This window comes from Bos indicus x Bos taurus, chromosome 11, assembly GCF_003369695.1.
Source record: "Bos indicus x Bos taurus breed Angus x Brahman F1 hybrid chromosome 11, Bos_hybrid_MaternalHap_v2.0, whole genome shotgun sequence".
Classification (NCBI taxonomy): domain Eukaryota; kingdom Metazoa; phylum Chordata; class Mammalia; order Artiodactyla; family Bovidae; genus Bos; species Bos indicus x Bos taurus.
Window position 1 is genome coordinate 10348961 of NC_040086.1, and position 27734 is coordinate 10376694.

Consider the following 27734-nt stretch of genomic DNA (forward strand, 5'->3'; position numbering starts at 1 on the left):
CACAGGAACATTTTAATTTTAATAGCTTTTAACAGGTTGACATATTGTTACTTCTTCATACAGGTCATACTTTTTTCCACTTGTAACTACAATTCAATAAAACTTAATCCCATTTGCTCATCTTGCTCCACGTTTAATAATTTAGGTGAGTCAGCAGGTATGATGTACAGACAGGAACTATACCTCATTTACAAAAACATTTCTAGAACTATCACCCCTCTTCCTCTCCAGAAAACTATCAAAAGCATAAAGGCAGCAAAGGAACAAGCAGGGGAGAAGGGCGGCTCTGCATTGTTCTCCTTCCTCTCGCTGCCTCAAGCTGCCTGGAGCGGGAGCTGCTCCTGCTTTATGAAAGCCAACTACTCAGCCCTCGAGCAGAAGACACAGGACCCATCCGAGCCGCAAACATGCCTGCCACAGCAAATACCTTCCGATCTGTGCAATCTAATGTTTTAAACACATACACACACAGGAAAAAAATTTATACATATTATGTGGAGGAGGGGGAGATTTGGCAAAACACATCAAGAAGTCCCGTGTAAATTGAACATATGGTTTAAAATACTCAGAACAAGACTAACCACTGAAATGAAGCTTACAGATGAAACTTCTGGCTTGGGATGTACAATTAAAAGGACTAGGCTGGTTTCTCCACAGCTCTTTAAACCAATTTGTTAAAGTCAAAGGATTGGATGTTACCAAATATAGGAATATTTAAATTGATTACATCCAATGAGAAAAATTAGGCCACAGGAGGATAGTAGCAGAAAGATGAAGTATTTCAGAAACTCTTTCCATATCAAGTCAGAAGTGTTTTATTTAAAAAATCAAAATGATGCAAAAAGTCCCTTAATAAAGTCTGATTAAATTCAGTATTAACTCTCACTATCAAAAATTGATCAAGGAAAGCCAACAGGTGCAGCAGAGAAAAGCTGCCAGCTGTTGACAGTTCTTTGGTGGAAAAGTAAGTTGCATACTTATATATAGCTGCCCTAATGATTATCAAGCCCAAGTTATGTTTTCCAAAAATAGGTTTCAAGATACACTAAAGAAACCATACAGACACCTCTAACAGTATAAAAATTTGACAGTGAAGTTTCAGGATATAGGAAAAGTCAAATATGACAACACACATGAATAATTTATAAAATAAGCCTTTCAATCCTAGAAAAGTAAAATGGGGAGACCCCAAGCGGTAAGGAACATAAAACAAGGGCTAATAGCAAATGGGAAAACCCCAGACATCTTCCCAATGACTGAGTCACAAAATGATAGGGAGACTATCAACATGCAGTTTTCCTTCTTTATCATCAACACATATAATAAATTAGGGTAAATTTTTTCCTACTCAATTACCATCATTTCTTTCTTCTTTAACTTTTCCCTAATTTTCTCTAGCAACATTTTTCCTTTGGTTTGACCAGTTGAACTCAAAAGGCTTGGAACCTAAAAGTGAGTATCAACTCATCATTGGAATAGCACTTGGGAAATGCAATCATAGAAAAGCCAAGCTTGGGCACATTGGTGGTGTAATGGTGAGCACAGCTACCTTTCTAAAGAAGACAAATTTCAACTGAAGAGGCCTGACACAGTTAAGCAGCCATTCTCAGGGGGACAGGGTCCTCCCTGTGAATCTCTAGGGTAATGTTTCTCTTGGTTGGATCACATGACCCAGCATGACAGTGGCATGCTCCCTGGTAGGTTACTGCAGAGCTACGTGTGCAAACACACACTCATTTAAGCTTACAATAAATACAAAGCATTGTTTAAAGCCATGTAAGTAAAGAAAAAATATTGCATGTCTATTGACCTGGTTTTCCTCTTGAACTGGCTTGGAGTGCTGTTCATGACACAGAAGACACAATAGTCAATTACTTGCTACTCCAAGTTCCTTAGACTTCAGTACTTCCTGCTCTTCGAGCCTCAGCACTTTTTTTGCAGCAATAATGGTATTCTTCATCAGCATTGCCACAGTCATGGGACCAACACCCCCAGGGACTGGAGTGATGTAACCTGCTTTCTTCTTGACTCCTACACAGAGATAAGACAGGCAAACTCTTTAATTATGGCAAAGGAACTCTATGTACTTCAACATATCATGGAAGAAGCAGTCAAAGAAAAAGCAATAATATACATAAGCATCTCAATAAACCTCAAACTCATTAAAAAAAAAAATCACATCTACAATACCCAAGAACAAGGGCTTTTGAACATATTAACAAAGTAACACACATTTAGAGATTTCCCAGGCGATCCAGTAGTTGGAACTCTGAGCTTCCACTGCAGGGGGTACAGGTTTGATACCCGGTCAGGGAACTAAGGGCTTCCCCGGTGGCTCAGTGGTAAAGAATCTGCCTGCAATGCAGGCAACACAGGAGACTTGAGTTCACTCTCTGGGTCAGAAGATCCCCTGGAGGATGAAACAGCAACCCACTCTGGTGTTCCTGCCAGGAAAATCCCATGGAGAGAGGAGACTGGTGGGCTATCGTTTATGAGGTTGCAAAGAGTCAGACATGACTGAGCAACTGAGCACTCACAGGGAACAAAGATCCCACATGCTGTGCAGTGTGGCCAAAAAAAAAAAAAAACCAGTAATAAAATAACATGCATATAATAAGCAGAGTTATTCAATGAATATACTTAAATAACCAGCCATACTTTTCCTCCATATTAAATCAGTTTAAAAAGAAACATCTCAGTAGCTAACTGTATAGAAGTGTAACTATAATAATAATAAGGATTACTTCAATTAAAACCTGCTTACAATATTTTCTTAATTTTATTCTATTTATTTAACTATACTGTTTGCCCAAAGCACCAAGCAAAGTAATTTTCTGGAAAGTAAAAAGAATTTTTTTAATCCAATCTAAAGGGAAAAATCACTTAGATACCTAGGCTTGGGTCTGACTGCTTGAGAAGAAATAGAAAGCTAGAAATAGAATTATCAGCATAAAATTCAGATAAATTCAGAACTGAAAGGAGAAATCTATCAGGGAATTCCAAAATTTTAGTAATATGGCTTTTTCCTGGACTTTTAATATTGCAAGTCTGAGATCTCTTCTCTCAGTATGAAAATGAGAAGTCTGTAATACTTTTTAGGAAACTCAATGGTTTAGAAAAATCACTTCATTAAATTTTCAGACTCATTAAAAGTCTTGTTTTCATTATAGAATAACCCTAAAGAGAAGAAAGAAATTTCCTGAAAACTTTATATTTGTTCTCCATAATTTGATGATACAAACACCTAAATTCTAGAATGACTATAATTTTTTAAAAGATTTCTCTTAATTATCATGGAAAGCATGATAATAAATGGTAATAATGATAATAATGGTAAAAATGATAATAAATGGTAATAACCAAGGTAATATAAGTATAAAAGTTAAAGAAAAAGTAAATAGTCTGCCCTAATTGTTCAATAAAAGTAGTATTTATTGATTTTTATATTTTAAAAAGTTACCTTCAAAATCCACATCTCCAACCAACTTGGGTTTAGCAGTTATGGGATCTTGAATTCTATTTATTCCCACATCAATGACAGCTGCTCCTTCCTTGATCATATCTGCTGTGATCAGATTTGGAATACCTAAAAAAGGAGATCGGAATGATCAATTTAGTACTGAAAAGAATATCCCACCTGTAGGATTCTTATCAATTTCAAGATACCTGCAAGAATGAATTAGCTTGTTTTATAAAAACTGATAAAAACTATTAACCAGGGAAACAATTAAACTTCATATAGTGAACAGAAATATTTTGAGGCTGTAGAAATAACATTTATCCATCAAATATATAATAGAAAGCCAGAAATCAGTATTCCAACCACAACTCTCATCTTTGTAAGCAGCTTTGACATTATGGTCAAACCTAGGGGAATACAGAATAAAACGACAGGGCAGCAGGCAAATTCGAAATAAGAGGTCCATCTTCCTTCTCTGAGCAAGGTACTTCCACCCCCTCCCTGGTGCTCTTACCTGCAGCGGAGATCACAATATCTGCAAGAGCTGTATGTTTCTTTAGCTCCTCCTTAGGAGTGTATCGATGAGATATTGTGACAGTGGCATCGCCTATGAGTTAAAAAACAGATGTCTTGATTTCTGAATCAAAGCTAGGAATGGATTAGATCTCAGTTAGGCAAGCCATGCCAGAAATTCAAGACCTCTGAAAAAATAATTGACAAATCTTACACCATACTTTCTGGGAAGCCAATTGTCATTAAAAAATAACAACAACAACTAATACTCAATTTCTTGTAACTTTTACCTGTTGGTCCTAGCTCTACCCTTTGGAGTCATATATCATTAGATTTATTCCTTATCCTTTTTAACAGTCTTTCTAAACAAAATGTCACTAGAATTACTCAAGGATTTTTCTTAAAAGTGTGCTGAAAGATATGTGGAAATATTTAGTTCTGATATATTTTATCTCTGATATAATCATGTATGGTCATATTATGATAATCATATAACTTTGATTTGAGAGTTTTTCTCAAATTAACAGAATTTGACATAATGATGACACATTACAGTCATATGAATTCAATCCTTTGCAATGGTCTAAGATATTTTTTTCCTATCAAATGGCACAGATGAGGATACTAATTTTGAATAAGTTATACTTCTTAACTCCAACTATCAAAGCCATAACTGAAAATTCTAATTGTCTATAACCATGCTTCCACTCAAAACTCAAATTTCTGAGACATATCTACTTCTGAACTAGTTCCATACTGCTGCTGCTGCTGCTGCTGCTAAGTTGCTTCAGTCGTGTCCAACTCTGTGCGACCCCATAGACAGCAGCCCACCAGGTTCCCCCATCCCTGGGATTCTCCAGGCAAGAATACTGGAGTGGCTTGCCATTTCCTTCTCCAATGCATGAAAGCGAAAAGTGAAAGTGAAGTCGCTCAGTCGTGCCTGACTCTTAGCGACCCCATGGACTGCAGCCTACCAGGCTCCTCCGTCCATGGGCGTTTCCAGGCAAGAGTACTGGAGTGGGGTGCCATACTAGTGAATATAAATTAACTCTCAAGTAACACTGAGTACATCTTCTTCCACAAAGATTACTCCCAAAGTACCTATTAACAAAACTATAACAGAGACAAATAAAGCTTAACAAACACCTCCAAGCATCCACAGGGTAGTCTCTCTCACAAGGGAGAGGAGGACACCCTCCCGAGAGCAATATTCTTACCTCCGGGCCGTTCATGTGCCCCATCTGTGTGCAGCAACATTGCAATGGGCATTCCAACATTTTTTGACCTTCCGGCCACAACCACATTCTTCCCTAGGGTTGGAATGCCTATGAAAAATGAATATATTTGCGTTTCACACAGTGCCAGATTATCTTAGAGCACCTAAGAAAAAGGAAGACTGACACCTTAGGATGTAACTCTAATTGTGATAATGAAGGAAATTATCAGCTTATTGACTCATCCGTCAACTGAACCATCACTTGCTACACACAGTGAAAGCTGAAAGGAAACACGAGCTGCAAAGTGTTATACGAATGTGCACCATCACCACTATCAAAGCTTAAGTTTCCTTCAGAGTTTTCTGGATGAAGCAGCAAAAACAGTTGCAGGCAATTGCTAAGGGAGTTAGGCTCTGGGGAGTAGGACTAGATGATCTAAGGGGGGTTTCCACTGTTTGTTCTGTAGGAATTTTTACCATTTCGTAAGTATGTTTTGATAATACTGAGATGGAGATACCTACCAGTTCGCTTAATTATTTCCCACACACCCCATGGAGTAGCTGGTAACATGGAACACTGGTCCAAACACATTCGCCCTACATTAATTACATGAAAGCCATCGACATCTTTGTCTGGAGAAACAGCATTGCAGACCTTTCTCTCATCGATGTGCTCTGAAAAAGAAATCAGAGCAGTGGTCAAGTCACTGTTGCATAGTCAGCACTGCTTGACTCCAGCGTACTCGAAACCCATTCCCCTTCTATAACTCACCCCACAACTTATTCATCTGTGCGTTGGGAACACACAGCAAGCAAAGCCAAATGCCAAGACCAAACCAGTGTCCTCTTGTCCTCTCCAAACCACTTCCCTCCACTGTCCTTTGTATTAAGACCTCAATACCAAGTCAGGGAGTAATTGGTATTCTGAGTAGGTCGGTCCCATATCTAACAACATACTCACTCTCTTGAGTTTACCTCCCCTTTCTTTAAGACAAATACATATGAGGAGCCAATTGTATAAACTAAACAAGCCTCTCCACGCCTCAGAGATCATTTTAAATAAAGCTATGTAAATCTCACCTGGAAGAGGCAGCTGAACAAGGAGGCCGTCTACATTATCATCATTATTTAGTTTATTGATCAAATTCAACAGTTCTTCCTCTGAAATTGAAGCTGGTTTCAGAATGGTCTCACTGTTGATTCCTATAAAAAATTTTCAAGGTTAAAAAAAAAAAATAGACTATGGAAGATGGCGGAGGAGGAGAACACACAGCTCACGTCTCCTCACTCTGTGTCAGAGGTGCGTCAGAGAAGTTCTTCTGGAGCGCGTGCTGGGCACTGGCAGAGGGCCTCGGACACCTAGGGGGATGGGAGGAGTCCCAGCGCAATCTTTATTTCAGAAAGAAAAAAATTTTTTTTTCTTTTCTGTTTAGTGTCCTTCCCAGGTAGGGTGTGGGAAGGAAGTGGGGAACAGTGGAGGCAGGACAGGACCAGCACCCCTGGGGGAAGCTGGGGGAGAGGAAGCAATCCCACACTCAGGGAAGCATCCTCACAGTGGGGGGTCAGCAGGGAAAGGCAAGGATCTTAGGGGGACCTCAGGATGAGAGGGGAACGCAGCAGCCAGTGTGTGGGGGGCAAGATGGAGTGGAGCCTGTGCATACGGTCCATGCCGCAGCCCTTCACACCCCAGTCTGTGTGTCTCATGGTGGGGAGGAGGGCTGGGTGCTGCAGAGTGGGATTTGGGGAGTGGATCCGGGGAGGGGACAGCAGTTGGTGGTAAGGGGATGGCCTGAGGTGTTGGTGGGAGGAGGGTCTTGGACCACAATGGCAGCAAGGCACCATTGTTGAGTGGCACATGAAGCGTGGGGCCACCAGGGCAGAACCTTTCCCGGCCCACCAACCCAGCTTCCTCGGGCAGTAATGGGAGCACACGCCTGCCCAGGAGGTGTGGCAGGCTCGCTCACCTCTCAAGCCACAGTCTCCCCACTCTGCTCAGGCCCTGGCAGGCTGCTGGGGTTCCAGCCTGAGCCCCACCTTCACCAAGGCCTCCTCTGGCTGCTGGGGTCCCAGTGGACCCAAGCACCACCCCTGCTCAAAGCCTCTGTGAGTCATGGGTCCAGGCAGGCAGAGGGCTGCCCACCTCCAAGGCTTCTTCCAGTTGCTCCAGCCCCTGCAGACATGCCCATGGAAGCCTGTGCTCCAGTCAGCCTGTGCTGACACGTGTGCTCTGGGCCAGCTTCAAGAGCAGACCCTAGTGGAAGGAACACACACAGAGCTTTTCTTTGTTTGTTTTTTTAATTTATTTTTTCTTTTCTGCTTAGCTTTCAGTTTCAGTTCAGTCACTCACTACTGTCCGACACTTTGTGGCCCCATGGACTTCAGCACACCAGGCTTCCCTGTCCATCACCAACTCCTGGAGCTTGCTCAAACTCATGTCCATCGAGTCGATGATGCCATCCAACCATCTCATCCTCTGTCATCCCCTTCTCCTCCTGCCTTCAATCTTTCCCAGCATCAGGGTCTTTTCCAATGAGTCAGTTCTTCGCAGCAGGTGGCCAAAGTATTGGAGTTTCAGCTTCAACATCAGTCCTTCCAATGAATTCAGGACTGATTTCCTTTAGGATTGACTGGTTTGATCTTCTTGCAGTCCAGGGGACTTTCAAGAGCCTTCTCCAACATTACAGTTCAAAAGCATCAATTCTTCGGTGTTCAGCTTTCTTTAAGATCCAACTCTCACACCCATACATGCCTACTGGAAAAACCATAGCTTTGACTAGACGGACCTTTGTCAGCAAAGTAATGTCTCTGCTTTTTAATATGCTGTCTAGGGTTGTCAGTTTTCATTCCAATCCCAAAGAAAGGCAATGCCAAAGAATGCTCAAACTACCGCACAATTGCACTCATCTCACACACTAGTAAAGTAATGCTCAAAATTCTCCAAGCCAGGCTTCAGCAATATGTGAACCATGAACTTCCTGATGTTCAAGCTGGTTTTAGAAAAGGCAGAGGAACCAGAGATCAAATTGCCAACATCCGCTGGATCATGGAAAAAGCAAGAGAGCTCCGGAAAAACATCTATTTCTGCCTTATTGACTATGCCAAAGCCTTTGACTGTGTGGATCACAATAAACTGTGGAAAATTCTGAAAGAGATGGGAATACCAGACCACCTGATCTGCCTCTTGAGAAATTTGTATGCAGGTCAGGAAGCAACAGTTAGAACTGGACATGGAACAACAGACTGGTTCCAAATAGGAAAAGGAGTACGTCAAGGCTGTCTATTGTCACCCTGTTTATTTAACTTATATGTAGAGTACATCATGAGAAATGCTGGGCTGGAAGAAGCACAAGCTGGAATCAAGATTGCCGGGAGAAATATCAATAACCTCAGATATGCAGATGACACCACCCTTATGGCAGAAAGTGAAGAGGAACTAAAAAGCCTCTTGATGAAGGTGAAAGTCGAGAGTGAAAAAGTTGGCTTAAAGCTCAACATTCAGAAAACGAAGATCATGGCATCCGGTCCCATCACTTCATGGGAAATAGACGGGTTAACAGTGGAAACAGTGTCAGACTTTATTTTTGGGGGCTCCAAAATCACTACAGATGGTGATTGCAGCCATGAAATTAAAAGACGCTTACTCCTTGGAAGGAAAGTTATGACCAGCCTAGATAGCATATTCAAAAGCAGAGACATTACTTTGCCAACAAAAGTTCGTCTAGTCAAGGCTATGGTTTTTCCTGTGGTCATGTATGGATGTGAGAGTTGGACTGTGCAGAAGGCTAAGCACCAAAGAATTGATGCTTTTAAACTGTGGTGTTGGAGAAGACTCTTGAGAGTCCCTTGGACTGCAAGGAGATCCAACCATTCTGAAGGAGATCAGCCCTGGGATTTCTTTGGAAGGAATGATGCTAAAGCTGAAACTCCAGTACTTTGGCCACCTCATGCGAAGAGTTGACTCATTGGAAAAGACTCTGATGCTGGGAGGGATTGGGGGCAGGAGGAGAAGGGGATGACAGAGGATGAGATGGCTGGATGGCATCACTGACTTGATGGACATGAGTCTGAGTGAACTCCGGGAGTTGGTGATGGACAGGGAGGCCTGGCATGCTGCGGTTCATGGGGTCACAAAGAGTCGGACACGACTGAGAGACTGATCTGATCTGATCTGAGGATTGTCATAGCTTTTCTTCCAAGAAGCAAGCATCTTTTAATTTCATGGTTGCAGTTACCATCCAGAGTGATTTTAGAGCCAAAGAAAATAAAGTCTGTCACTGTTTCCATTGTTTCCCTATCTATTTGCCATGAAGTGATGGGACCAGATGCCATGTTCTTACTTTTTTGAATGTCGAGTTTTAAGCCAGCTTTTTCACTCTTGTCTTTCACTTTTCATCAAGAGGCTCTTCAGTTCCTCTTCGCTTTCCACCATAACGGCAGTATCATTTGCATATCTGAGGTTATTGATATTTCTCCCAGCAATCTTGATTCCAGCTTGTGCTTCATCCAGTCTGGCATTTCACAAGATGTACTCTGCATATGAGTTAAGTAAGCAGGGTGACAATATACAGCCTTGTCATACTCCTTTCCCAACTTGGAAACAGTCTCTTGTTCCATGTCTGGTTCTAACTGTTGCTTTTTGACCTGCATACAGATTTCTCAGGAGGCAAGTAAGGTGGTCTGTATAAAAGAGATAATGAATGAGAACCTACTATATAGCACAGGGCTTCCCTAGTGGCTCAGGGGTAAAGAATCCACCTGCCAATGCAGAAGATGTGGGTTTGACACCAGGGTAGGGAAGATCCCTTGGAGAAGAAAATGGCAACCCACTCCAGAATTCTTGACTTGGAAATTCCATGGAGAGAGGAGCCTGGTGTGTTACAGTCCACAGGGTTGCAAAGAGCCGGATACGACTCGGTGACTAAACAACACCAAGAATAACTGTACGGCACAGGAACTCTACTTCATGCTCTGCGTGACCTAAATAGGAAGGAGATCCAAAAAGAGAGGATCTATGTATACATACGACAGCTTTACAAATAGCTGAGGAAAGAAGAGAAGCAAAAAACAAGGGAGGAAGGGAAAGGTATACCAACTAGATGCAGAGTTCCAGAGACCAGCAAGGAGGGACAAGAAGACCTTCTTCAACGAACAGTGCAAAGAAACAGAGGAAAACAACAGAAAGGGTAAGGCTAGAGATCCCATCAAGAAAACTAGAAACATCAAAGGAACCTGTCATCCAAAGATGGCCACAATGAAGGACAGAAATGGTAAAGACCCAATAGAAGCAGACGAGATCAAGAAGGGATGGAAAGAATACACTGAAGAATTGTACAATAAAGATCTTAACGACCCAGATAACCACGATGGTGTAGTCTCTCACTCAGAGCCAGATATCCTGGAATGTGAAGTCAAGTGGGCCTTAGGAAGCACTGCTGCCAATAAAACTAATAGAGGTGATGGAAGTCCAGCAGAACTATTTAAAATCCTCAAAGATGATGCTATTAAAGTGCTGCACTCAATATGTCAGCAAATATGGAAAGCCCAGCAGTGGCCACCGACTGGAAAAGATCAATCATCTTCCCAAGAAGGGCAGTACTAAAGAACGTTCAAACCACTGGACAATTACACTCATCTCCCATGCTAGTAAGGTTATGCTCAAAATCTTCTAAGCTAGGCTTCAGCACTACATGAAGCAAGAACTTTCAGATGTTCAAGCTGGGTTTAGAAAAGGCAAAGGAACCAGAGATCAAACTGCCAACATTCACTGGATCACAGAGAAAGCAGGGGGATTCCAGAAAAAATCTATCTCTGCTTCATTAACTATGCTAAAGCCTTTGACTGTGTAGATCATAACAAACTGTGAAAAACTCTTAAATGGGAATACCAGAACATCTTACCTGCCTCCTGAGAAATCTGTACCCAGGTCAAGAAGCAACAGTTAGAACCAGACATGGAACAACTGACTGGTTCAGGATTGAGAAAGGAGTATGACAGGCTGTTTATTGTCACCCTGTTTATTTAACTTATACACAGAGTACATCATGCAAAATGCCAGGCTGGATGAAGCACAAGCTGGAATCAAGATTGCTGGGAGAAATATTAACAACCTCAGGTATGTGGATGATACCACTTAAATTGCAGAAAGCAAAGAGGAACTAAGGAGCCTCTTGATGAGGGCGAAGGAGGAGAGGAAAAAAGCCAGCTTAAAACTCAATATTAAAAAAACTAAGATCATGGCATCCAGTCCCATCCCTTCATGGCAAAGAGAAGGGGAGGAGGTGGAAGCAGTGACAGATTTCCTCTTCTTGGGCTCTAAAATCACAGTGGATGGTGACTGCAGCCATGAAATTAAAAGACTACTATTTTTTGGCAGGAAAGCTATGACAAACCTAGACAGTGTGTTAAAAAGCAAAGACATCCCTTTGCTGACAAAGGTCTGTATAGTCAAGGCTATGGTCTTTCCAATAGTCATGAGGAGATGTGAGAGCTGGAAAATAAAGAAGGCAGAGCGCCGAAGAACTGATGCCTTCAGAATGTGGTGCTGGAGAAGACTCAAAAGTCCCTTGGAAAACAAGGAAAAAAGACCAGTCAATCTTAAAGGAAATCAACCCTGAATACTCATTGGAAGGACTGATGCTGAAGCTCCAATACTTTGGCCACCTGACGTGAACAGCTGACTCATTGAAAAAGACCCTGATGCTGGAAAAGATTGAGGGCAGGAGGAGAAGAGGGCGAAAGAGGATGAGATGGTTGGATGGCATCACCGATTCAATGGACATGAAATTGGGCAAACTCTGGGAGATGGTGAGGGACAGGGAGGCCTGGAGCGCTGCAGTCCATGGAGTGGCAGAGAGCTGGACACGACTGGTGACTGAAGAACAGTGACTGATTCACTTTGTTATAAGAAGAAAGAAACACAACACTGTAAAAAGAATTACACTCCAGTAAAAACTTCTAAAGAATTTTAGGCAAAAGTATTCGAAGAATAAAAGAATAAAATAAAATAGAGGCATTTATTGGGGCAAGGCTACACTGCCTGCCACGCTATCAGCAAGGCTTTTAATCATCACAACCGCCCTGGTAGCTGGAAAGCTTCAACAGGCTCACAGAGGTAACCTTGAGTAACTTCTCAAACAAAACACTGAAAGAGTACTAGCTTGGTACTTTCTATGTATTATTCTACATAATCTTCATTAACCTCGTCTTATAGACAAGGCTCAGAGAAACTGAAATACAAGCCGGCTAGTGACAAAGCCAGTCTTTGCAGTTCCAAAGTCCATGTTCTTTCCACTATACCATGCTACCTCCCATTCCAAAGTTTTAGAAAGCCATAGCTTACTAGTTTCTAGATGTTCTAAAGGTTTTACTTTTATAATTTTGTTTATAATTACTCTGGCCATGCTGGGTCTTTGTTACTGCGTGGGCTTTTCTCTAGTTGCGGTCAGTGGGGTCTGCTCTCCAGCTGCAGTGCGCAGGCTCATTGCAACAAGGCTTCCCTTGTGGAGAAGCTCAATAGTTGTGGGGCATGGGCTTAGCAGATCCATGGCACATGGGCTCTTCCCAGATCAGGGACTGCACTTGTGTCTCCTGCATTAGCAGGTAGATTCTTCACCACTGAACTACTAGAGAAACCTAAAGGTTTTTCATTGAAGAGGGCAGGAGGCCTCAATCCTCAGTGATAAAGAACAGAGTATGCCAAGGGCTCATGGTGCAGTGGTCTCACAGCCCTTCAGAAGGGTGGGCACACAGTGCTCAGACCACTGACCCACAGAGAAGCAGGCAGGGGCACAGCTGAGCCTACTCACCTCTGATCTGTGGCCACACAGTCTCCAGGACAGTGAGACCTAGAACCCAAACCTCCCATCATTCAGACCTGCTCCTTCTGCATCCAAACCCTCAACCACGGCTAAACTGTATGCTTTAATTGGCTTTGGAACCACTGGTGGAGAAACCACAGCCTATTTCAAAGAAGCCAGAGTCATTTCCTGCAAATCCATGACTATATTCTAGGCCACATCACTGAGGTCTCCTCAACCAAATGCTCAAATACTTTAGTCACAGACTCATTGCTCAAGGAAAGCAGATGTAAACGGTGTTCAAGGTCACTTATCAAAGTTGGCCTGTAACAGAATTTAGATTACATTCCAGAAGACACCAAGAAACCAACCATATTCCTCCAGTCCTAGTCTATAAACCTCCTTTCTGACAAATATTTGGATTCAGTTGAACGCATTAGCCTCCTCTGTTTGGGTTTCCTAAGCAGAAAAAAGAAACGTAAGTTACAATAGTTTGCCTCCGATTAAATCTCAATTTAACAGTAGTTGGGGTCTGAGAGTGACACATACCCACGCTGGCAGCTGCTCTGGTTTTGTTGAGGACGTAGGACTGACTCGCAGGATTCTCTCCAACCAGAACCACGCTCAGGTGTGGCCGCTTGTTGCCTGACGCCACCCACTCTTCCACCTCCTGCCGCACTTCCTGCTTGATCTGCTCAGCAAGTTTCCTTCCAGAAATGACAACAGCTTCATTTCTGCAGAAGGCAACAGAATCACAAAAACACATGGCTTGAATTTTTGTAAAGAATAAATAAAGACTACGCAAGTGTCATTAAGTACCAATAACTTTGGGTGGAAGGGGAGGAGGAATTGGAAGAAGATGGTCAAAAGGCACAGTGGGCCCTTCTATTTATTCGTTCCCCATTCAAGGATTCACCAACCCACGGGTTGGAAATACTTGGAAGGAAATTCCAAAAAGCAAAACATGAATTTGCCCTGCACCTAGTAACTATTTACATAGCATTTACATTGTATTTACAACTATCTACCCAGCATTTACATGGTATTAGGTATTATAAATAAATAATCTAGAGATGATTTAAAGTATATGGGAGGATAGGTTATATACAAATACCATGCCATTTTTTATAAAGGACTTAGAGCATCTGGGAATTTTGGTATCCTTGGAGTTCCTGAAACAATCCTACTCATATACTGAAGGATAACTGTACAAACTTCTAGTTATAAGATTAACAAGCACTAGGGACATAATGTCGCAGAAGGCAATGGCACCCCACTCCAGTACTCTTGCCTGGAAAATCCCATGAACTGAGGAGCCTGGAAGGCTGCAGTCCATGCAGTCGCTAAGAGTCAGATACAACTGAGCGACTTCACTTTCACTTTTCACTTTCATGCATTGGAGAAGGAAATGGCAACCCACTCCAGTGTTCTTGCCTGGAGAATCCCAGGGACGGGGGAGCCTGGTGGGCTGCTGTCTATGGGGTCGCACAGAGTCGGACACGACTGAAGCGACTTAGCAGCAGCAGCAGCAGGGACATAATGTACTATATACAGTGAAGACTTTAGTTAACATTGCTGTATAATATATAGAAAGCTTGCTAAAATAAGAGATCCTAAGAGTTCTCATCACAAGGAGAATTTTTATATTTTTATAACAGTATCTATATGAGGGTTTCTCTGGCGACCAGTGGTTAAGAATCTGCCTTGCAATGCAGGGGACACAGGTTTGATCCCTGGCCCAGAAGATCCGACATGCCACAGGACAGCTGAGCCCATGGGCCACAACAAGACAAAAGCCACCACAATGAGAAGCTGGAGCACCACAACCAGAGAGTAACCCGGCTTGCCAAAACTAGAGAAAGAATGCGCGCAGGAACAAAGACCCAGCACAGCCAAAGATTACATAAATATTTCTTAAAAACATATATCTATATGAAATGATGAATTTTAACTAAACCTACTGTGGTAATCATTTCACAATGTATGTAAATTACACCATCATGCAGTATCCCTTAAACTTACACAGAGATGTATGTCAATTATTAAGTTGCTAAGTCATGTCCGGCTTTTCTGAGACCCCATGGACTGTAGCCCACCAGGCTCCTCTGCTCATGGGTTTTTCCTAGGCAGAATACTGGAGTGGGTTGCCATTTCCTTCTCCAGGGGATCTTCCTGACCCAGGGATCAAACATGCATTTCCTGTATTGCAGGTGGATTCTTCATCACTGAGTTACTAAGGATGTGATGTATGTCAATTACTTCTGAAGAAAACTGGAAAAAAAAACTTTCCCAAACTAAAAGTTTAGATTAGACTACATAGTTCCTAATCGAGGGACAACTAAAATCTGAAGGAGAGGTTCAAGTGGTAAATCTGTGTCCAGCTACATATTTAAGAAAATAAAATTGATTGAAATAATTACTACCATTAATCTAAACTTGGAGAATTTAAGTAACTGATAATTAGTACTTGACATAATGTCATGTCACTAGATGCCATGTTTAGCTCTTCTGAATCCAGAGTCTAGGTTCTTAATGCTATACCATCCTGCCTCCTGATGTCTGACAACTGTAGGAAAAAAAAAATGCCGTTAACTTGCAATGTTTTATTTGATCTCTCACCGCTATGATGTTAGTTTGTTCTCTATGCTTATATTCCATTTGTAGTTTATATTTTGCCCGTGTTAGCATCTAGTCAAATGTTTTGAATCATTTCCCAGTTAGTGAATTGGCTTTTAATCTATATGTACTTTTAAATATTTAAATGATGTTATGCAGTTAAACCAATAAACAATATACTGGACAATACCTACTGCAAAATTTCAGGCTAAAATTGAAGAAAATCGGGAAAACCACTAGGCCATCCAGGTATGACCTAAATCAAACCCCTTATGATTATACAATGGAGGTGACAAATAGATTCAAGGGATTAGATCTGGTAGACAGAGTGCCTAAAGAACTATGGATGGAGGTTTAATGTTGTACAGGAGGCAGTGATCAACCATCCCAAAGAAAAAGAAATGCAAGAAGGCAAAGTGGCTGTCTGAGGAGGCTTTACAAATAGCTGAGGAAAGAAGAGAAGCAAAAAGCAAGGGAGAAAGGGAAAGATATACCCAACTGAATGCAGAGTTCCAGAGAATAGCAAAGACAGCTAAGAAAGTCTTCTTAAGTGAACAATGCAAAGAAACAGAGGAAATTAATAGAACAGGAAAGACTAGAGATCTATTCAAGAAAACTGGAGATATTAAGTGAACATTTCATGCAGGATGGAACGTACAAAGGACAGAAAGGGTAGGGGACTCAACAGAAGCAGAAGAGATTAAGAAGAGGTGGCACGTATACACAGAAGAACTATACAAAAAAGGTCTTAATGACCTGGATAAACTGCTATGTTCAATATGTCAGCAAATTTGGAAAACTCAGGAGTGGCCACAGGACTGGAAAAATTAGTTTTCATTCCAATCTCAAAGAAGGTCAACACCAAAGAATGTTCAAACTACCACAAAATTGCACTCATTTCACATGCTAGCAAGGTAACACTCAAAATCCTTCAAGCCACGCTTCAGCAGTATGTGAACTGAGAACTTTCAGAGGTACAAGCTGGATTTAGAAAAGGCAGAAGGACCAGAGACCAAATTGCCAACATTTGTTGGATCACAAGAAAGCAAGCGAATTCCAGAAAAACATCTATTTCTGCTTCATTGATTATGTACACTAAAGCCTTTGACTGTGTGGATCACTACAATTACAATTGTAATTGTAATAATTACAATTACTACTGTGTGGAAAATTCTTCAAGAGATGGGAATACCAGACCACCTGACTTGCCTCCTGAGAGATCTGTATGCAGGTCAAGAAGCAACAGTTAGAACCAGACATGGAACAACAGACTGGTTCCAAATCAGGAAAGGAGTACGTCAAGGCTGTATATTGTCACCCTGCTTCTTTAACTTACATGCAGAGTACATCATGAGAAATGCTGGGCTGGATGATGCACAAGCTGGAATCAAGATTGTTGGGAGAAATATCAACAACCTCAGATACGCAGATGACACCACCCTCATGGCAGAAAGCAAAGAAGAACTAAAGAGCCTCTTGATGAGGGTGAAAGAGAAGAGTGAAAAAGGCGGCTTAAAACTCAACATTCAAAAAACTAAGATCATAGCATCCAGCCCCATCACTTCATGGCAAATAGAAGGGGGGGAAGTGGAAACTGACAGATTTTATTTTCTTGGGCTCCAAAATCACTGCAGATGGTGACCGCAGCCATGAAATTAAAAGACACTTGCTCCTTGGAAGAAAAGCTATGATAAACCTAGACAGGATATTAAAAAGCAGAGATGTTACTTTGCCGACAAAGGTCCGTAGTCAAAGCTATGGTTTTTCCAGTAGTCGTTTACAGATGTAAAAGTTGGACCATAAAGAAGGCTGAGCGCCGAAGAACTGATGCTTTTGAATTGTGGTGCTGGAGAAGACTCATGAGAGTCTCTTGGACTGCAAGGAGATCAAACCAGTCAATCCTAAGGGAAATCAACCCTGACTATTCACTGAAAGGACTGCTGCTTGAAGCTAAAGCTCTATATACTTTGGCCACTTAATGGGAAGAGCCGACTCATTGGAAAAGACCCTGATGCTGGGAAAGATTGAGGGCACAAGGAGAAGCGTGCGACAGAGGATGGCATCACCGACTCAATGGACATGAGTCTGAGCAAACTCCAGGAGATGGTGAAGGACAGGGAAGTCTGGCGTGCTGCAGTCCATGGGGTTGCAAAGAATCAGACACAACGACAACTCCTCTCCATAGTTCTTCCTCGAAAAGATTTTTCAGAAGGATAGGGATTGTGGACTTCCCTGGTGGTACAGTGGATAAGAATCCACCTTCCAATGCAGGGGACACAGGTTCAATCCCTGATCCAGGAAAATCCCACATACCTCAGGGCAGCTAAGCCCACGTGGCACAGCTGGGAAGCCATCGCTCTATGGCCTGTGCGCTGCCCCTACGGAAGCCCCCACACCTAGAGCCCGTGCTCTGCAGCAAGAGAAGCCTGTGCACTGTAACGAAGAGTAGCCCCCGTGTGCAGCAGCTAGAGAAAGCCATCGCACAGCAAGGAAGACCCAGCACAACCAAAAATTAATCAGTTATTTATTTTAAAAAAGAATTGGGATTGGAAGGGGGACCAGGGAGAATCCATCTCATAGATGGCAGTGTGCTCTACCACAAGACCTCAGTACCCCATCCACAGCTGACACACCAGGAGTGAGTATCTGATGCCCAGAACAACAATTTCTAGGCTGGCCTGCAGTCTAGTTGGTGCAAAAGCTTATGCATCAGGAGTAGTGGTAGGGAACTAGATCAGTAAGAGCCTCTCTCTGATCTACATTCACATACTAGAATCACAGGGATGAGAACCTGCTTGTTAGGGGACAATGAGACAACTCAGATCTAGAAGAACCTGTAGTCCCTCAAATATGTTCAAATCTCTGAAAGCCTATCTCTCCCTAATAACAACTGATTATGCAGCTCTTCCTGGGTTCCAATGTGGAAGATTCCTGGCTTTATTTCCACATATATCCGTACAGTAAAGTTCACATTACTTCAAGTAGAACAAGAAGGTGTACCTTACGAAAAAGGACCACCACTGAAAACAAGACTTTCCCTTCAGATTTCTGTCCCCAGTGTCATAAGGAATGTTACAACTCAACACTAATTAAGAACATGATTCTTTGAAACATCGAAACAACCTATTTCCCCTTATATCGCATATTTTTTTTTAACAGCACATATTTAACACTCAGGGATGACATCAAGGTACTGGATATTTTGTATGGTCAGATATAATTAATTTGCCAGGCCACTGTTAAATAAAATGTTAAAGCTCTAACAGTCTAAGTCTTCAATGCCTGCTTTTAAGTTGCATTGTGATTAAATACCTACTTTAAACCAAGTCTCAGTGTCTTAGATGTAATGCAGTAATTTTATATCTAAACCTTATATTAATCTGTATTTCCATCTTTTGAGATAGTAAGATGATATCAACGGACTTCCCTGGTGGTCCTGTGGCTAAGAGGACCCCATACTCCCAATGCAGGGGCCCCGGGTTCTATCCCTGGTCAGGGAACTAGATCCCACATGCCACAACTAAGAGTTTGCATGCCACAAGTAAGATCCCATATGTAGCAACTAAGACCTGGAAAATGAATAAATTATTTAAATAAATAAACATTTTTAAAAGATACCACAATTTTATAGCAAACCAAATGCTTTTACCTAGATTTTACTTGATGATACTAGTATAGTGTAAAATATATAACAGCATTTCATATATATTCATGGTAATATTAAGGAAATTAAGGAAAACACATTAATATTTACAAATCCATTTCAGATTTAGGGTTGAAGCGAACTTCTTCAAAAGGGCTTTGCTGATACAAGTACCCCTGGCAACATTCTTGATCTATGATAATATCGAAAATACCTGTCCTGGGACAGAAATAGAGTGCAAGATTAGTTTAAAAGGGCTTAGGACAGTAATTTATATTGAATGAAATAAGATATAAAGTGCTAAGCATATATATTAACTAAAAATTAATTTCTAACTCTCTTCTGTTGGTTAGATTTACAGAGACACATCTTTAACAATACAATAGAACTGAACTGAACTGAACCGAAGGATCTATAAAAATATTGAGTGAAGTTAGATTTCACTTCACTAAAAAGTTCCTTTTGAAAGCAGTAAACTTAAGAGAAAATGGTAGCAGCACACTGGGACTAAGCATGACACAATAAAGCTAAGGACGCAGGGTCCTGGGAGAAACCAGTGTTCCAAATTTCAGAGGCAAGTTCTGGATGTTATGCCAGGTGCTTTACAAAAAGAGTCAAACAGTAACAAGAACCAAAACAAAGCCACAATGCAATAAGTGTTGTTCATAATATAATTATTTTAGCCCTCCTCCTTGGACCACAACTCTGCCAAATGTGAAACACAGTCCTATGAGGGCCTCATTACCTAATTTCCCAACTTTTTAACTTTTTTTGCTGAAGGGCAGGTAAAGTTACTGCTTCTGCTGCTGCTAAGTCGCTTCAGTTGTGTCCGACTCTGTTGGACCCCATAGTCGGCAGCCCACCAGGCTCCCCCGTCCCTGGGATTCTCCAGGCAAGAACACTGGAGTGGGTTGCCATTTCCTTCTCCAATGCGTGAAAGTGAAAAGTGAAAGTGAAGTAGCTCAGTTGTGCCTGACTCTTAGCGACCGAGTGGACTGCAGCCCACCAGGCTCCTCCAGCCATGGGATTTTCCAGGCAAGAGTACTGGAGTGGGGTGCCATTGCCTTCCCCAAAAGTTACTGCTACCCCAGAATAAATGGAAATGGAGACTGAATTAGTCCCACAGGGAATCCAAAATGTATTAACCATATTAGCTAACACTTATTTAGAAGTGCTTGACTAGAAAGGACTGAAGGACTGTCCAAATAAAATTAGAAACCAAAATCCGTCAGTAGCATCTTCACTTTCCCACCCACTCCGGTACAGTTGCCTGGAAAAATCCCATGAATGGATGAGCCTGGTAGGCTGCAGTCCATGGGTTCGCTAAGAGTCGGGCACGACTGAGCAACTTCACTTTCACTTTTCACTTTCATGCATTGGAGAAGGAAATGGCAACCCACTCCAGTGTTCTTGCTTGGAGAATCCCAGGGACGGGGGAGCCTGGTGGGCTGCCATCTATGGGGTTGCACAGAGTCGGACACGACTGAAGCAACTTAGCAGTACTAGATTTTCCATGAAAAATTAGTATCAGATATAATTTACAATTCATGATCATGACTTATTTTGGAAAGAGTTCTGTTATCTACCAATTAGTCAGCAATGAGTGAACAAAGACACAAAGGGAGATGGAACTCTACATTTATTAAACACTAGACATTTCAGTTCGAGTTTTACATACATTACTCTCAGTTACTTGGGACTATTATAATAAGCCCATTATACAGAACAAGAAACTGAAACAATAGTCACAAAATTCAAACACAAATTTCTGCCTCCAAAGTTCTTTTCTTTTTTTTCTATACCCCATGGTCTACAATACTATCTAACCATGAAAACTCTCACACTACCCCCACCCATCCACCCAAAGGAATACATGCAGACCTATATTTTTAAAAAGACGTTTTAATTTTACCAACTAGCAGTAATCAAAGCAATACATCAGAACCCTGAATACTAAATGTACTTACTACCTTCAGAGATGTGGAAACCTATTCATCCAGAAAAGTGAAAGGAGGACACTGGTTACTAGACAGTGTGAGCAAACTGTTCCAGTTCTTTAGATTACAAATTAGAAGCTCCTTATAAATCTCTTTTCAATCATGGAAGCGCATGTGGCCAGAACTCAGGAAGGGAGGAAGAGGGAGGAGAACAGGGAATAATAAAACATGGGGCTGGAAAGGCAGATCAGGGTCAGACTAAGAAAATCCTTGAATGTCTCCCCAGAAATCTTCCAACAATGGATTAGAGACTTCCCTGATGGTCCAGTGGCTAGAACTCAGGTCTCCCACTGCAGGGGGTCAGTTCCATCCCTGGTTAGGGAACTAGATCCCACTTGCTGCAACTAAGACCCAGTACAACCAAATAAATTAATATTTTTATGTTAATTAATTAATTTTTGGTTGTGCTGGGTCTTCGTTGTTGCCTGAGGGCTTTCTCTGGTTGCGGCAAGTAGGGGCTACTCTTTCTTGCCAAGCACAGGCTTCTCATTGTGGTGGCTTTTCTTGTGGCGCTGGGAGCACAGGTGGCCAGGGAGCACAGGCTCTAGGGCTTGCGGGCTTCAGTAATTGCAACTGGCAGGCTTAGTATTTGTGGCACGTGGGCTCAGTTGCTCCACCGCATGCGGAATCTTCCCCGACCAGGGATCCAACCTGTGTTCCTTCATTGGCAGGTGGATTCTTATCCACTGTACCACCAGGGAAGTCTCAAATATTTTTTTTAATGCATTAATCCCCATTCTGTGGTCCAACAGCACCTTGGAAAACATCTCTAATAGCATTTTTACAGACTTGAAATTACACACTGTTCTGCCCCTTGACAGGTAGGGAAGTTCCACTAAAGAAAGAACCATTTTTTACCATCTTTGAATAATGCACAGCCTAGCACAGTACCTGGATAAAGGGGCTGCTGTTACAAATAAGCTCTAAAGACTGAAAGGAAAGAGGGTGCATAGATTTAGGGAACTGAAATCACAGCTCTCCCTCCCCCCAAAACTCTTCAATCTATGTTTAGAATGGGAATTTGTGGTCCAGAAAGATCATGAAATATTTATAACCTCCCTAAGAAAACTCAAGACAGAGCTTTCCCTCTTCTCTTCCCGGGTGTTCACCACCTCAGTTTACTTGATCTGGCACTGACCAACTCCAGGCGGGCTGCAGTCAAAATCCCGGTGACTACTGCACATTTATTATTCTCTCGGGAGGGAAAGGAGCAGCTTGTAGAGCAGCACGAGCCACATCCACAACCTGGAGGAAGTGCTGGTACCGGGCGAGCAAAGCTTGTGGGGGATTTCATCAGACTGTTCTAACCCTCTCCGCCGCTAGGGTTCCGGGAAGGGGCGGGTCGCTAGCGGCTGCTCACTTACAACTCTTACTCGCGCTCGCCAAAACGTCACGGCTTTCCAGCTCTCGGTTTCACGGCCAAGGTCGGTCCTGGCCGGTGACTTCTATATGCTCCCACGTAAATCGTGGCGTCCCAGAGCCCGCCTGCACCTCTGCTCCACACCGTGGGCCCCGTCCCACCGGCGGACTGGCCTCGAGACAGGGCAACGCCCGGAGCTTTGCCGGAGACCGGCTCCCTCCCGAAAGGCGGGCTCCCGGACTCAGCCCACACGCAGAGCGAGAGCCCTAGCGGTACGCTGAGGCCAAGCGGGGCTGCCGCGTCGCCCCGCCACACCCCTCTCTGTGGCCACCACCGCCCGGGACCGAGATGCTTCAGAAAGGCGTCCCTAGGCGAGCCGGCGCTCAGCTCCCCTCGGTTTTCCGCGCTGACCCAGCCCGCCGACCCTCTTACCGCACTGCCGAGAGGTGGAAAGGGCGTTGATGGAGGCGGCCACTCTGCGCGGACCGGAGCAGTCGGGTGACCAAAGAGGTTATAAAGGAGGCTGCGGCCATCGTCAGCTCGGGGAAAGATGCGCGCGCTGGCCGCACGGTTATACCGCGGCAGCGTGGCAGGCCTCGCCTCCTGCCGGCACCCATTGGTCCCTGCGCTCTCCACTTGCAGTCTGCTGGGCCGCTGAAGGAGCCAATCGTTGTCTTCCTTTACCTTGGAGAATCCCCTGCGTGACTCTGAAGACTGGAGAGCTTGCCTAGACTGGCTGAGCCAGCCAAGCCCCTGCCAAACCGTTGTCCCGGAAGCCCGGACAAGTCATTCATTCATTGAGCAAATATCTTGAGTGCCTACTGTGTGCCAGACGCTGTTAAGAGTGGATAAAAAGATAGGAAGATGGAATAGCAGCTAGTATATGTAGAAGAAAGGTGCAGTTAGAAAACAACTATTTGGCAAAATCATAGTAAAAATTGAGACTCATCAATGAATGTCAAAACAACTGAAGTTGGATGAGGAACAAGTGATTTACATATAGTTTTGCTAGATCTTCCAAACAAAAATACAAGATGCCCAATTAAACTTGAGAGGACGAGTCATACTTTACTTTTATCTGGCGACTTCCCTGGTGGTACACTGGTTAAGAGTCTGCCTTCCCTGCAGGGTACCAGGGTTCCATCCCTGGTCCAGGAACTAAGACCCCATGTATGGCAGGACAACTAAGTTCGTGCAGAGCAACTACAGAAGCCTGCCAACTCTGCAAGAAGAGAAGCCAACGCAATTAGAGAGTAACCCCCAGCCCACCTCAACAAGAGAAAGCCCTTGCCTAGCAACAAAGACCCAGCAGAGTTAAAAAAAAACAAAAACAGTATTTATCTGTTATCGGAAATTCAGATTAAACTGGGCTTCCTGTATTTTATCTGTCTGGCAGCCTTATTTGCATAGTCTCAAAGTATCTCTCCCACAATGTTTTTTTATTAATAGCAAACGGGGGAAATGGCACATTTACAGCGGAGAAACCTGACAGTCATTACCTTAAACAAGTGATCAAAATTAACACCACCAGTAACAGGACAAGCACACATTATACGCCCTCAGATATGATGCAGTGAGGAGGACACACCACTTTATAAGTCATGGCCAGCCTGAATATTGAATGGGGTGATTTTCTTAAACCACTGAATTCCCTAAACTCATTACAGATTTCTTATTTACACATATAGAGGAGAGATCATAGACCTGGAATGTTAAAACAGTCCAGGAAAAAGCCACAGTCCTGAAATTTTGGAAGGTATTCGTAAATCTAAACCCAAGAATGTATCAGACAAGTCAAAACTGAGAGAGGTTCTACAAGAAAAGCACCCTGTACTCTTCAAAAACGTCAAAGTCATGAAAGACAAAGGATGAGGTGCTTTTCTAGATCAAATGACCCTGAGCATGATAATTAAAGGTAACACGTGATTCCAGCCCCACCCCACCCCACCCCCACAATTACTTTTCTTTTTCCTTCATTCTTCTTTCTCTCTTTTTTTTTTTCCTCTAAAGAACATAGCAAACTCTGGGAGATGGTGAAGGATAGGGAAGGCTGGCATGCTGCAGTCCATGGAGTCTCAAAGAGTCAGACACAACTGAGCAACTGAACAATAACCTCGATATTCCACGTTCCAGGGTCTACTAAGGCTTCTACTTTAGCTTCAGATTTTCTTCCTTTCCACTTTCTGTTAGAATCATTAGATGATGAGGGTGGTTCTCTCACCCATGGAGAAACAGAGTGACTCCTAACTTAGTTAATAAACCTCTTCCCTTTAAAGGGATGGGACAATCAGGCACAAACAGCAAGGAATGTAGAAACCATTGGCCACTGATGTTGCACATAAGGCATTCCAGGAAAGTGCACCCCTGCCTCTTCCCTGACACCCCCTCACTCCTTATGATTGCTAAGGTTTCCAATTCTTCAGGTTAAGACTGAAAATGTTGCACTGTTACAGGAAAGGGAACCCTTTCTAGGGCCCCTGTGTGGGCTCTTATTGAATACTCAGAAATTGTCTAAGGAGACACATGTACTGACAAAGCAAGAGACTTTATTGGGAAGTGTCCCCAGTCAGAGAGCTTCAGGATAAGGGAACCCAGGAGAACTGCTTTACCACAAGGCTCACAGTCTTGGGTTTTATGGTGATGGGTTGTCTCTGGCCAATCATTCTGACTCAGGGTCATTCCTGGTAGCACACAAATCGCTCAGCCAAGAGAGATCCAGTGAGAAGATTCTGGGAAACTGGTAGGACATATGGACTAGTGTCTCCCCTTTTGACCTTTCCCGAATTCTTCTGGTTGGTGGTAGCTTGTTTGTTCTAGGTTCCTTACCAGGACCTCCTGTTGTAAGATAACTCATGCAAATGGTTAATGTTGTGTCCAGTCCAGGCAGACAGCTTTTGTCAGTGGCTCCCCTAATAGCACTAGTATCTGTAAGGAATTCTATCAAGTAGCCTGCTACATCAATGACCACCTGAGGCAAGGCATTAGGTATGTAGATGGTATCTCTAGGCAGAGTCACTTTTGGCCTTGGGCCCCATCAGTCTTCTGATTGCAAAACCCTCAATGGCCACGGCCCCGTGGCTCTCTGGTGTCTGGGGCATTCCCTCTTCCAATGCCCTATAGGGCATGTTTATTGCCATCCTCCCTCTGGTGCCCCTTCTGTTCACACAGGGTACACTGGTCCTATCCAGGTACCCATGGGGCTAATGGTCTGCAAGGATCAGATTGGTCCAGAAAAACCAGTTTCCCCTTTGTTGGCCTTTGAGTGATCAAAACCACTGCCATCATCTGGGCCTTTTGCATATTTCTCTGGGTGTGTTCAGTCTTTTCAGCCATATCCCTATTATTGAAAAACAACTAGGCCAATTGGAAGAAATCGTTCATCAGGAGTCTAAGGATCAGCAGTTGTTTTCTGAATTTTGTGCCTAATGTCTGGGGCACAGTGGGCTATGAAATTCATAGCCAAAAGATTTTGTACCTTGGGGAGGAAGGAGCTTCGTTTGTATGGGATCCTGACCCTGTAGGCTGGGTCAGTTAATATGTCCTCTGTGTCCTTCCTAAAGTTATACCTCTGAGCTACACATGCCTAAATTCCTTTTGGGTTCCATTGCCAAGATACAAAATTTGAACATCTCACTCCATTTAAATATCCTAACTCATATTGTGGCCAAATCAGATTACATAAGCTAGTAAGTTTTTTCTGTTTTAATTCCTGTTGTCTTAATTTTTCCCAATCCCATCCCAGAGTATATGGCACAGAAGGGACAGGATTGATACAGCCTGACCTGTTTCAGGCCTGAACCTGAGGTGATTTGCTAACTCCTGTGTTATCTATGGAGAAGGCGATGGCACCCCACTCCAGTACTCTTGCCTGGAAAATCCCATGGACAGAGGAGTCTGGTAGGCTGCAGTTCATGGGGTCGCTAAGAGTCGGACACGACTGAGCAACTTCACTTTCACTTTTCACTTTCACGCATTGGAGAAGGAAATGGCAACCCACTCCAGTGTTCTTGCCTGGAGAATCCCAGGGACGGGGGAGCCTGGTGGGCTGTCATCTCTGGGGTCGCACAGAGTCGGACACGACTGAAGCGACTTAGCAGCAGCAGCAGTGCTATCTATAGGTTTCATTCTGCTGTCAAAATTCACCATTTCCTTCCCTGGCAGTCTAGTAGTCAGGACTCCACACTTGCAGTGTAGGGGGTGCAGCTTCAGTCCCTGGTTGGGGAACTAAGATCCTGCAAGCTGTGTGGTGTGGCAAAAAAAAGTCCACCAGGCACTTATGATTTTAGATGTTATCCCTTCCAAGGTAGTCTCCCAACCAGACATTAGTGCCCAAAAAGTTGTTGCAAAGGAATGGTACAGAAGGTATTACCCGGTGTGGATGATCAGCAGGAGCTGACCTAGCTGCAAGTTGGAAATAAAAGGTCAGCACTTGTCAACAGAGGGCTTCCCAGATGGCACTAGTGGTAAAGAACCCACCTGCCAAAATAGGAGACATAAGAGATGCAGGTTCGAAGCCTAGGTCCAGAAGATTGCCTGGAGGTGGGCATGGCAACCCACTCTAATATTCTTGCATGGAGAATCCCATGGGCACAGGAGCTTGGGTTACAGTCTGTGGGGTCACAAAGAGTCAGACATAACTGAAGCAACTTAGCACACATGCACTTGTCAACAGAAAGTACATCTTGGTAGCCACACCAGTTTTCTGGGGTTAAGAAAAGAAAGAAATGGAATAGGAATGAACACAGAAGAAAAAGTTCAGAGTCAGAAGAACAGTATAAATTATCAAAACCTCCAGCAACATTTCTGTCCTAGACCTGCTGTTGGATGTGCATAAGCATAGCCATTCCACACCATCTTTCTATAATAAATCATGTTAATTGCCATCATTCCTCTAGTCTGGACCTAGGTTCTGCATTAGAGCCCCAAAGCATTCTGGGTTGACCAGTCTGATAAAAATGGGTACACATCAGCAGAGGATCCTCCCTGGTACACCTGGCTCATGATGTCCCACAAGCCCATCTAGGACCAACCCCTAAGTCTCAATATTTTCTTACCTTATCACTGTTCCTTCATGGCTCGCCAGCTGAAAACCTGCAAGCTAGATTGGGACTTCAACCTAAGGTCTTTTTTCTT

The 27734-nt window shown here is 43.1% G+C and overlaps 1 protein-coding gene across 2 annotated transcripts; it reads right to left on the reverse strand.

Annotated features, from left to right (window-relative positions):
- Positions 1 to 27734, reverse strand: MTHFD2 (methylenetetrahydrofolate dehydrogenase (NADP+ dependent) 2, methenyltetrahydrofolate cyclohydrolase). Of its 2 annotated transcripts, none has more exons than XM_027554852.1 (8): positions 27078 to 27734; positions 13535 to 13719; positions 6270 to 6392; positions 5712 to 5864; positions 5191 to 5298; positions 3975 to 4067; positions 3461 to 3586; positions 1 to 2031 (listed from the first exon to the last, which is right to left on the reverse strand). In XM_027554852.1, exons 1-8 carry the CDS (start codon positions 27257 to 27259, stop codon positions 1868 to 1870), a joined length of 1134 nt encoding a protein of 377 aa, XP_027410653.1. In that variant the 5' UTR covers positions 27260 to 27734; the 3' UTR covers positions 1 to 1867. The 2 variants fall into 2 exon arrangements, with proteins under 2 accessions (XP_027410653.1, XP_027410652.1); XM_027554851.1 differs by lacking the exon at positions 27078 to 27734 and adding an exon at positions 23034 to 23371.